The following is a 12,962-nucleotide window of genomic DNA, read 5'->3' as shown; positions in this document are numbered from 1 at the left end:
CAGAAGGCAGAACTGAATTAGTTAAAAATTTGTTGCCAGCATAATTAATTAATTAATTAATATCACTTGGCATAATCACAGCCTAATTTATAATTTTTAAATGAATTTTTAGTTTATAGTTTCATTACCCCCTCAAAGCAAGCACAAGTGTCTTCTTTAGGGGAAATGGAAGCTTACAGCTACAAGAAAACATTTTTCCAGGATCATGTTTGATTTATTTCTTGTTTTACTGCAGGAAATCTAATTAATATGAATTCTAATTTGATTCTGTTTATCTTTTGAATAGTTTTGTTCTTTTTGTCAAAGAAAAGTGCAAGCTGGGAAAAAAGGATCAGATTGTGTTGGCTGCCCATCTCACTGCTGGCAGTCATGGTGTCATTCACATGACATTAAAAAATTCGCTTCTCCAGCAGAACCATAAGAAAACTAACAAGTGAAGTAAAGACCCTGCTAGCTTCTGAAAAGGACTGGATTCTCCTTCACCATGCATATGTGTATACCTCCCTGGAGCCTCTTTCCATCTTCCATGCACCACAGCCTGTCCTGTCAGCCCTTATCTTGCAGTCTCTTCACGCAGCTGGAAATCACAGCACGAGCCCTTAGCATTTGTTCTCATCCTATGCAATGCTACAAAGGGCAGCCTACATCTTCTGCTGTGCAACAGAGAGAGGAGAGTGCAAAGGGCTTATCTCAGAGTAAGGGCAATATTTATGTCTAAACATTTCTCTCAAAGCACACAGTTTCTTTGGGGCTTTCAGATCCATGGCCTTTAGGGAAGTGCAACAGCATGTAGTTGACTAATTGGATGCATTATTTATAACATTACTGACACACACAGTGAGTTTTCCTTTTGCAAACTGAATAGAAATTGGTAGCAGGCATGCTGGGGACACAAACTGGGACAATGACATTGCATATGAATTATTGCTATAAATGTTAAGCTTTGCCAGACAACCTGATAAGAATTAGAAATATGTTTTCTTGGTATAAGCAGAGGGCCAAAGTTGTTAATTAATTTTTGACTGAGTCTTGATTAAATTCAGTGTACAGGATCTTGAGGTAAGCTAGAAATCCAAGCAGTTTAGATACGTAAGGCAATTTAGCCAAATTTAGTCAAACAGACATCCCCAGAACAATGGCTACTCAATATGGAAATTTATTTTAGAAATCCACTGTGCTCTCTTGTCCTTTTCTCCTGAGTAACCATCTTAGATATTTGTGAGGTTTCTGGCTGCTTCAACATGGAAGCAATGCCTCATGTAAAGATATGATCTAGGTATAGGGCCCTAGGAAGAAAACTTAACTTTTTCTTTTTTACATTTAAATGTAATTAAATTAATACATCATATATCTACATCTTGACTCTTAACAGTAAAATTTGGAACACAGAACCACAGACTGTGTAAGGCTGGAAGGATCCACTGGAGGTCATCTAGTCTAGCCTCCCTCCTACCAGGGTCATCCTAGAGCACATTGCACAGGATGGCACCCAGACAGTTCTTGAGTATCTCCAGTGATGGAGACTCCATAACCTCTCCGGACAATCTGCTACACTGCACAGACACCCACACAGTAAAGTTCTCCCTCATATTCAGGTGGAACTTCCTGTGCATCAGAGCCATTGCCTCTTGTCCTATTGCTTGCCATCATACAGAACCTGGCTCCATCCTCAACATCCTCCCTTGAGATACTTACAGACATTGATGAAACCCCCTCTTAACCATCTCTTCTCCAGGATAAACAGGGTGAGTTTCCTCAGCTATTTCTTGTGAGGTGCTCTAGCATTACATTTGAAAGAAATGCCTAGTAAGTCATCACACTGATTAGAAAAAGTTGCTTGTCCAGTATCACGATTTCTATGATTTCTACAGTTCTCTGGAGATACACTTAACAATTCTATTTGAAGGTGTTGCCTGCCCAATACACCTCCCTCATGCATTAATTAATTTAATTAACAGTTTCCCACTGAGCAGCTCCAGTGAAATGTCAATGACTTCACTGTTTTGATGACTGCTGTTTACTTAGAAAAGTTAAGAGAGGTGACTGCATGGTGACTTCTAAACCAGGCCTTGATGACAGTATCAAATCTGAAAAGGTTAGTGATGACATGAACGCTGCACATTCATATGGAAGGAATGCTTTGTCAGAATCTATTTTGTTCTGCTTAATGACTTATGGGTATAGAAAGATGAGATTTTATTCTGAACTGCAGAATCATTTGTCTTTTATAAAATTACTGAAATGATTGTCCTTCCTTACCCTGACTCATGGAGATTTATGCCATGGTATTTCAGCCTGATTTACTGTATGCCTTCTTCACAGGACAATACCAAATCCAGTTTTCCATGAAAGGATTCGAACTTTCAAGCAGGAGGTGACTGGGCTCCATCTGGGAACCTTTTGGAGTTGAGGCATTTTTGAATGATGATGTTTTTCTAGGGAGGAACTGTCATCTGTGCAATATCAAAGTGTGTGTGCGTGGGTGGAATCACATATTGGGAATACACTTTCATGATTATTTTAATGTTGTGATTTTAATTGTTTAGTTGAACAAGATTGATCTGATGGGGTATGCTAATAACTAAATCCCTCTGAGAGGAATCTGCCTCCATTTGTTAACATCGCTGACCAAGATTAGTTGCCAGCAAATTCTTGTGGAAGATGACAGAATAGACTGTGGTGCATAAGCTCCCCCATCAGAGATTCAGCTGGGATTTAATGAACAAGTTTTCTTTCAGCAAAACATAAATCAAATTTTCAGGAAAGTGATGGATTTACTGCTTTTTTTTAAATCCACTGAAGTTTACTGGTAATTTCAGACCACCCCTGGGTAGATCGCTGCAAACAGACTTTACAGACATGTGCCTAGAAACAATTTTCATCTCTGTGACCAATGTCTTTTTCTAATTTTTTTTTTTTTTTAAAGGCAAAACAACTTCCAGGTGAGCTATTTGTGATGCAGTTTCTGGGAGATCCTCCCAAACAGTTTTTATAAATCTCAACAGGTTAACTTTTAGGCTACTGAGTCTTATCCCTAGGCCATGGACTTGTGCAAGCACACCTCACCAGTGCTGTCTATTCACCTCAGTATTTGCTTTGATATAGCAGAAAAGGTCTTAAAAGCTGTCTCCTTTTTTGCACACACTTTTATGGATGATTTTCTGTGTGCAGTAATGTACAGTTTGTGTTCTGGCAGAAAATTCCTCCATGCCTCCGGTTCCCTAAACACTTTCAGAACCCATCCAAAATTCTCAAGTCTGACAATGCTAGTAAACTGATATTATCTATCAAGTATCTGAGGGACCAGTAAAAAACCAGAACCAATCACACTCTCTTGGCAATATCTATGACTCTTAATTAAGACATAGTGATGGTATGGCAAGTATTAAAAAGCAAGCAGATGATTATGAGGTTAGTTTTACTGGAGAAAAAACCTTCTATTTTCCTTTGGGTTTTGGAGATCCAACTACCTGAATATGCCATGCTGCTATGGAAAGAAGTCAGTTTATCAATTCAAAATGGATATTCCGTAATTTTGCTCTGCAGGCTTATTATTTATTGATTTACAATCTATTCTTGATTACTCCAACAGCTGGTAAACCTGTCCACAGGACTTCCACAGCAACTAAAAAAAAATGATGGGAAGAAAATAGTATCATAGAATGGTTTGGATTGAAAATGTCCATAAAGATCATCTAGTTCCAAACCCCCTGCTATAGGCAGGGATGCCTTCCACTAGACCATCCAACCTGTCCTTGAACATTTTCCAGGGATGGAGCATCCACAGTTTCTCTGGGTCAACCCGTTCCAGTGCCTCACTACCCTCACAGTACAGAACTTCTTCCTAATATCTAGTCTAAATCTATTCACATTAGACCTGGCATTCAGAAATATTCAGGTATCCAGCTACCTGAATATGCCATGCTGCTTTAGAAAGAAGTCTGTTTATCTGTTCAAACCGAATATTCCATAATTTTGCTCTGCAGGTTTATTACTTACTTATTTACAATTTATTATTGATTATTCCAAGAGTAGATAAACCTGTTTCACAGAACTTTCAGAGCAACTGAAAAAAATCAACAAAAAATCAAAAAGACAAGATTTGTCATTTCAGAGGTCAGAAACAGAGTGATAAGCATATTCCTACTGTCAACAGAAATAAAATAAAAATGTGCAGCAAGCTGTTGATATATTTTGCCTTCTCCTGCACTAAATACAGACACATAATGCAGATGATACATTCACTGGTGCGTGTAGGAATGGAACACAACAGTGGGAGAAGTATGACAAACAGGAATACCTTCCAAGTTCCTCAGAGCTGGGAGCCAGCACTGCACCTAAAGAAACTAGCCAAGCTGAGAGGACTTTCTGGCTCCAACTGAAAGGTGAATATATAGATCCTATGCTGTTTTCAGCTGGTAAATCACAAAACCAGAAGCCACAGGAGTAAGGAGGAATCAAGGGCACACACAAGTGGAGCAGCCACATTACCAACATTCCTGTCCAGCTTTAACCAGCCTTCTGTGAGCAACGCAGAGCAATGGTAAGCAAGAGACAAACAGTCCTTCTGCTTCACTGATATTTATTTGTAAATAGTGGATGCATAGGTAAAAAATTTCAAGCAGAGTAGACGTAACAGGCAACACTGACGGTCCTGATTTACTGGATGTAACAGAGGAAAAGCAGTCTGTCTCAGTTAAAGAATCAAACAAAATATTGTATTTCCAAAAATGCAAACTTTACACCCTTTACACTTCTACACAAACTTCACATTTTACACTTTTAATGCATGTTGTGAGATCTGGACATTTACAAGCACAACACAGTCCAGTGACACAGCCCCCTAACTTTTTGGGGAAAGAGAAAAGGGAAAGAAAATAGAAAAGCTGTAATTTTGCAGATATGTATCAGCCACTAAAGTGCTCTAGATTTGGTCAAAGATAAAAACCCCAGCCAAAAGCTCTTAGTGAAAACAATAAAAGTATTTTCAATTTGTCCTTTGAAGGACAAGCTGTATTAGCATCATAGCAAAGTTCTGACAACAAAACTAGATTTCTGTGCAGCAGGAAATAGATAAAAGTAATAGTCTTAGTAATAAATTACTAAAAAAGGTAATTGTCAATATAGCTCTGTAATATCTCCTTATACTTGCTTTCTTCACGTATTGCCTCATTCACCTATGCTTGAAGATATGAGTTGTACTTTTCTGTTATCTTTAAAATATTGGCTAGCTTGGGAAATGATCCCATAGACAGAAAACCCATTAAGGGTTTTTTTTGAGGATGGATCACATGGATAACAGCATATCAAAACTTTTTAGGAGATACTCTCTGTCTTAGGTAAGAGAGATTTATTAACACAGAAATATGAATTTAGGTAGAATGCACCAGTATTATGTCGCCTGTACTTTCAGTCTAGTATTTAGCTGAGTTTGATTGAACCTCAGTGGACAACAAAGTTGAAAGAGCCTTGTTTCATGTTATAGGACATTTGAGACAGTGTTCAGTTTACTAATAGCAATATGATACTGAACACTACTGGGATAGTAAGAAAATTAAGCAAATTATAAGAAGAAGATGGGAAAAACTGACAAAGTGCACATTAGGGACAAATGTCTAATTCACACTAGCACAACACGATATCAAATGGAAAATCTCAATATAACTTTTCCTTGATTGAAAGGATGGAATTCTACTGTCAGACAAAATATCTTATCTCAAAAGGACCAGACGCACCATTACATAACTTCAAGAGACTCAGATAAAAGTTCAGAGAAACGACTGACTGATTATAGCCTGCTTTTGGTTTGTAAGTTCTGTAAAGATCATCAACAGAAAATACAAATGTGCAGATCTTGTCTCAGTGATCAGTTTTGAGAGGAGGCTCTGCTATAGTAAGATTTTGGGGGAAGCTGGAAACAAATAACATCATCATGTTGTATTTTGAGATATATTGAAATCCAGTATTTATAACATACTGGTTTCATTGAAGGACAATTTTTTTCCCCACAGATAAATAGGAAATACAATGTTCGATGATATAATTTGAGGAAATTATCACTCCCCTTTCCCTGGGAGAGCTACATAAAAGAAAGTTTGCATTTGCTCCTGGCAGCGTTCCAGAGATTCTTCAATTTTGGGAAACTTTTTATCAGAATCCATATTCCCAGAAATGAAGACCAAGAGAAGGGACAATTCTGAGGCAAGTTTTGTCCCTCATAAGTGTGGCCTTTGAACTATATATCCTCCTTATCAGCATCATCAATATAATTGGAATGTGAGTTTTGAGTAAAGAACCATGTGGATTGCTTCCAATTGATTTTACCCACCACAACCAAAGAAAGGGTTGCTCCTCTAATATTCCCAGGAACATAAATTGCCCCAAACCAGTCCCTTCAGATGCAGTTCTTAATATCTGAAATACCATCATTTACCAACTTTTGTCATTTCAGAGTAGGATGGGAAAGAGTTTGGGCTTTATCAGTCTTTTTGTCACAAAAGATTAGAGGGGAAGATGGTACAGATTAATTCAGCCTGCTGCTTTTGTCTCTTTTTTAATATGTTTCAGGAAGAACAGCCTGAACAACTCAACTGAGACCTCCATTATTTCTCAAACCAGTTCTGTCCTGTCTGGTGGTAACAGGCAAGACAAGCAGACACATTCCAAGCACTCTTGGAGATATCCTGCAGCAAGCCCTCCTATAGCTTAGTTCAAAAAACAGACTCGTACTAACGAATCAAATATTAGCTCATCAGTTTTTACTTAAAATGGACACATACAACAAGTCTTATATTTTGACTGAAATTTTGGGGGTTTTCTCCCTCCCTTTTTCCCCCTGCCTTTTTGTTTGTTTCTTTGTTTTCCTAATGAATACAGGCTTACCGATTTCACAAATTTCAGAATCTAACATACTTTTACTGTAAGTATGCACTTGATTATTCATATTTATCGTAAAAGACAAAACTTACTTTATCTACTGTATCTACAGATGCTTAATAGATTTTTTTTAATAACTCTCATAGCTCTCCATCTCTGTTCATTTGACTGTTGATTCAACTGAATTATTAACAGAATAAATGAACTGGGCAACTTAGTCCTGATCCTTCAAATGTAACCGAAAAAATCATAATTGCTACAACTTTCATGTGCTGTAGGACTCAATACTTATGAGACAAGTATGCTTTAAATACTAATAATCATAAGGAAAAAATAATTCACAGAGATTTTCTCATTCACACGCTGTCATATCTCACCTTCTACAGTACTTTAGCCCTCTTGGGTATTTATTTAACATCTTAGGTGTATCAAATAAAAACATAACTCCTCAGATTAAACAGGTATCTCTTTCCAACCTGACAAAAACTGTTGGGACAGTTTATTTAATTTTCCAGTTACCTTAAATTATGCAGATAAAATTAACAGTTTGTAACTTATAACAACAAGAGGGTAAGATGAGGATGGAGAGGAAACTGACTGACAAGGAAATCCTGATAAATTTTTAAGATGAAGAGAAATCAAATGCCTTTATGAAGTCTTAGTTTACCTTGGTGAAACAAATCACAAAAAGAATCCAACAGAGATATGAAATTAATGTGAAAATGAGAAAAAGATCACATGATTATTTCTTTGTCCTTAAAGAAGTATGTTTCCCAGTCTGGTTGGGTTTTTTAGCCTTAAAAAAACCCCATGATTTTGACAGACTGGTTGTTTTCTGTCCTTAAAAAAATTAAATCTTGCAGCCATTCAGCTTAAATTTATCTGAATTTAAAATGATCTGAAGAATGAACACTCCAGAAAATATGTAGGACTTCAGAGACATCTTAGAAAGAAAAATCCTCTGCTAGTAGTTTTTACACAGCTAAGAGAAAAAAATCATGCTTAGGAACTTTGCCTCAATATCAGCCTCAGCAAAATTTAAGCAGGAGTTTTTGAGATAATGCTTTTAAGATGTGCCAGGCAAGACAGAGCAAATGGCTACCTGAGGTGGATCTAGATATTGGAATTTGTTTAAGAACCAACAAGATGGGGCCTTTTACAACTACTTGATTTTATTTCACACTTTCCATCCATTCCATCCATAGCCCCAGTTCCTGTAGGGAAGGGGGTGCTGTCCCCAGATGCTGAGGAGGAAATCAAGTCCTTCCCTACTGTATGGCTGCTCACCTGTCTCAGGCATCACCAGCCAGTAGTTTTGGTACATCCCCTGGCTTCCATCGTACCACAGCTCTCTAATCTCCAGGATCTCTCCCATTTTAAGGACTTCTCCAGTCAGGAGCTTTACCTTTTTCCATTCAGGTCCCTCTCCTTTGTTTCAAGACCACTTCCTCCTGGAGCCCCAGACAAGCCACTTCCCTTCAGTCCAGATGTTTACTGTCAGACTCTACAACTCCAGGGAGCAAACAGCAAGTTTACACTTGAGACCCTGAAGATTTGAAGTTGATCACTAACCTTCACACATGCACTCAACTACTGGGTACTGTTAGTATTCATGACTTAAGCTATTTTTTTTGCCAAGAAGACTAGCTAATATTAGCCTGATTTCACTTCCAGTGAAGACAATTGGATTAATTTTACTTGTTTCAGGAATTTTCAGTAATAGTATTTTCTAAGAGCTGATTATTTGTTGCACATAAATGCATTTTTCTGAAGTGGTTCAACTAATCCATTACAGTTGTTTGCCCACTGGATTCAATTATTCATGTGTGAATAAAACTTTTCCAAAAATGTTGCTAATATAAAAAGCTCCAGAAATGTTCATATATATTACAAACCTCATGCTCCGTAACAGAATTAAGGAGATAAATGCATTTTCAAGCTTTGTTGGAACTATTGGAGGGAGTCATGGAACAAAAGAAATATATGATATATTTTGTTAGCTTATGGATTATAACAATTATATAACCAATATAACAGTTACATAGCAAATTTATTTTAAAAGGTAATAACATGCTACCGGGTCAAGGAACTAAAAACTAGAATACAGTACCATGGTCATCTTGGTTGCTATTAATTCAAGTCACAGGAAAAAATTAATCAGTATAGATACACAATTTTAGGCATGTCTGAGTGACTCAGTTGCTTATCAGTATATAAAAATTTACCAGCAAGAAACAAGATGATTTCACTGGTAAAATCTTGCAGAGCTTACTGTATGTAAGAAAGTGGCGAAATTCTGCTTATTCATAATCCTCAGTTTTCAATGGGTTATGTAATTGGGCAATATTTGGATATATTGATAACAATAGAAAAAGATGCACAAAATCTAGACCTGTATAAAGAAAAATTTAAAATATTCCACTATGAACAATAAAACAACCTATTTTCGTAAAATCCTGTTTTAGGAGCTCTAAACAATACTTTAACATTTCCCTGTGGGGTTTGATTTCAGACTGAATCAGACAGCTGGCATAGATGATTTCAGCCAGAATTACTACAGTTTTGACAAACTTTGAATTTAACAGAAACACAGTTTTACTTGAAGAGTAGTAATGTGCTCTTAGCCTTGCTCATAATTTCAAATCTGAGACTCTGGCAAGTATTAAAACTCTGCCAGCAGAGGCACAGGATATGTACAACTTTAAAGGCTATTCTTAAGTAATATCTGCAGCATATGAAAATCTCTCCTTGATGCAGAAAATTTGCTTTTAAGAAATTACTCATATTGCTTCTTGTCAGTGCTGGCAAGTCAAGAGAATGGCAACAAAACTAAATAAGCTTCATGTGATTGATTTCTAGTATCCAGCTTATAAACATAAAGAATTCTCCACAAATATTGGAAACCCAAAGCACTTAACTCTTGATGATGTTTTCCAAGGAGCTGTTAAATTTAAATTATTGTTTCAGCTTTAGATTTAGCCTGCTAAGAGACAAATTATGCTAAACAGACTTGGTTATTTTATTTTTAGTATCAGGCAAAGGGACAAAAGAGGAGAGGGAAAGGGAGAGGGAGCTGATCTCTCATTTGAAGCTATACTGGGACTCTGGTAATAAGAATCTGTGGGAGATGTATTTCCCCAGCGAGGGCTCGGCTCACCGTCGGTTTTAACATTAGGTCCCACACATGTGCAAGTCATTTTGTTTGAGGAAAGGACTCAGAATAAAATGACAGAGTTCTGTGTTTATTTTGCTTCTTATATGAAAAGGAAAGTTCAAGACAGACTATTATTTTAGGACAGCATATCAGATCTCTTTGAAAGTTGCTCTGATTTATTAACCAGCATCTCTGGGGTAAGGGAATCAAATACTCATATCCAACGTCAACAGGAGCCAAGCATCTAATTTCCTTTGGCTCTTCTGAAACCCCAGCATACATTTCTCAATTAACTGAAAGCAGGTTCTCTTTTATCATAATGCAGCGAGATTTCTTTTTGCATTGTACAAATACTCTTCAGCGTTTCATCTTATAACCACATATAAAAGTATACTGTTATATGACAGTAAGATTAAAACAAGTCCAAATGCATACACAAAAGAGTGATAAAATTAACATTGAGGAATCACTTTTGAAACACTGGCCTACAAGTAACTGGCATCAAAGTTTAACACAGGTACATTACAAGATTTAAGATGTACTTCAGCATGAGAAGGTCAAACCTATACAGAATTGTATCATCTGTGATGCAGATCATAAATACAAAAGCAATATATAAATAATACAATAATCTGTGTGGTAAATGTGCTTCTTTTCCCCATATTTATTATTTTCAGTGGTATTCAGAACCCCAAATAGAAGAGGCTTCAAAGATAAACTATTTATAAGCTAAATAGATCCTATGAAGAACTATTTTGTTGTGACAGAAGACTAACTCATGAGGCACAGATAATGTAAAAACATTTTCTGAACTGTCCAAAAGACCGATCTGTATGTTCTTACATTGACTGAAAATACAATATCCTCTTTTCCAAGACTTTCTCTAACAATATTGTTTTTTCTCCACTATTCCAGATTCCTTTGTAAACATAACCTTTTAAGTAAATTAATATCATAGGAAGAGCAAAAATGCATTTATTCACTTTCTTTACTAAATAGGCTAATTTGTTTTTAGTCAGACTTCCAGTCCCTTAGCTGAAAACAAACCTTAAGAAGTACAGCACAACTGAGACACACTTTCTTCTTTATAGAATCATTAGAACCTATGTTCAAAATTATTCCTGTGTTTCTGAGATTCTGCTCATATTTAGAAAGTAAGCTTTTTATAGCAACTAATATCTACCTAGGACTGCTGCTTTTCCCTCTCTGTTGTGCATTTCAGTTACTGAGATCTCAAAGTACAGGTTTCATTTCGTAAGTGTGGCTGAGAGCAGCCTCACACAATCTGTGGTATATAGCAAAAATGAACATGACAGCCACTAATGATCCGGAAAGTGCTGCAGACTTAAAAAACGGCACACATACCTACAAAAAGGCAAATAGGCTGTTACTGACAAATTCTTCAAAATAGTCACAGACTACACAGAGTTCTTTGTACTGGTTGTTGCTACAACTCCCATGTTTATCAGGAATAAAAATGTGGAATTCTCTCTAATACATGCAGCATTCAAAAGCATTATGCTATTTAACATTCTGTACCCATTAATCTGACCCTCCCCAAAGGTAGTGGGTGTTCCAGTAAAATACCCACTATCCATCTGGAAGTCTTTCCTAATCTGGGGTTTGCTTTTCTAAATGGCAGATCAGAGGGACTAGGTTTTACCCATGATATTACTATGGAGTTTTCATAATAGTTTGTTTACCAATTGGTTTGCTTACTTTTTTTTTTTTTTTTTTTCAAATGAGAAAACTGGAACATACAATAACCATCACAGAAATCAGTAAAAACAATAAAATATTTAAAATTTAAGCATAACCATGGAAGATTCCTGTTGTAATGAAAAGAAACAAAATTTATAGTAGTACATTCTTGGCAACACAGAGGAGTCATCAAAACTATGGCACTACAGTTTTCGATGTGTTTTTACACTTTTGCCAGTAAATTATCAGAAAATAGAGCTATCCAAGTGTCCTCAAAACGTTAAGTTTTTTACTCATTGTACACTCAAAAGGTATAGGATTAGTTTTTCTATTAAATTACCTGTCCCAACGATCTCCAGTCTAGACTGGCACTTCCAATGTATACATGCTGTTTGTCAACAATCCAGAATGATGACTGAAGCCGACCTTCATTATATGCTGACATGTTCATATACAACACTTCAGCACCTAGAGATTTAAGGATAAAATAATAAGTGGCATTACTTAATATAAGATAATTTACATTATTAAAAGAAGAAATGTTCACATTTCATGGCCTCAATTTCCAAAATTAATGAGCGGCATAATGAAACATATCATTAAGGTTCAAAAGCAATGATAAACATTGTTATTGCCCCAATATTTTAATTAAAATATATTCCAGTTATATGAAGAAATATTTACTTAATGCATGTCCCAGGTACAGGGAGCATTCCCATACATTATGTTTACCTAATTTCCTTCCACTTAAAAATCAAATAATTGATTTTTTTTTCCCAGCACTGTATATTCCTAAAAATAGTTAATCTCTAAATTTTTATTCTGTAGCACTAACCAGCTACATATTGCAATAATGACCTTTAAAATATGAATGCAATTAAAATCCCTGCCTAAAAAGCATACTCTGCTCTGCTCCTCCTGCCCTGTGCGATGGTTTGAGCAGGTAGTTGCAGTGGCTGTGGCACGGAACAGATCCTGATAAGAGAAATATGGGTAGAGAATTAAGGAAGTAAGCAAAGGCCTAAATAAATTATGTTGAAACTGCTCTTAATCCTATTAATCTGTGATATTCAACCAACCACTCTGAATGGCACAGTTTTATTAATGACGATAGACCACTGAAATCAAAGGAGCGCCTTATTGGCTCCATTGCATCACTAGGAATGTCTGAATTGGTTCCATCTGTATGTTTGCAGAACTAAATCCAGAATATACTTAATATTAGGTAAGT

The 12,962-nt window shown here is 36.3% G+C and overlaps 1 protein-coding gene across 1 annotated transcript in view; it reads right to left on the bottom strand.

Annotated features, from left to right (window-relative positions):
* PLD5 (phospholipase D family member 5) overlaps nt 1–12,962 on the bottom strand; it is a 178,353-nt gene that overhangs the window by 18,026 nt on the left and 147,365 nt on the right. Inside the window, exon 5 of the mRNA XM_058836895.1 lies at nt 12,072–12,199. Within this exon, the coding sequence (XP_058692878.1) occupies nt 12,072–12,199 (128 nt within the window). The remainder of the gene's footprint in view (nt 1–12,071; nt 12,200–12,962) is intronic.

This window comes from Poecile atricapillus, chromosome 3 (assembly GCF_030490865.1).
Source record: "Poecile atricapillus isolate bPoeAtr1 chromosome 3, bPoeAtr1.hap1, whole genome shotgun sequence".
In the NCBI taxonomy this organism is placed as follows: domain Eukaryota; kingdom Metazoa; phylum Chordata; class Aves; order Passeriformes; family Paridae; genus Poecile; species Poecile atricapillus.
Note: the sequence above shows the minus strand (reverse complement) of the source record. Positions and strands in the feature narration are given on the sequence as shown.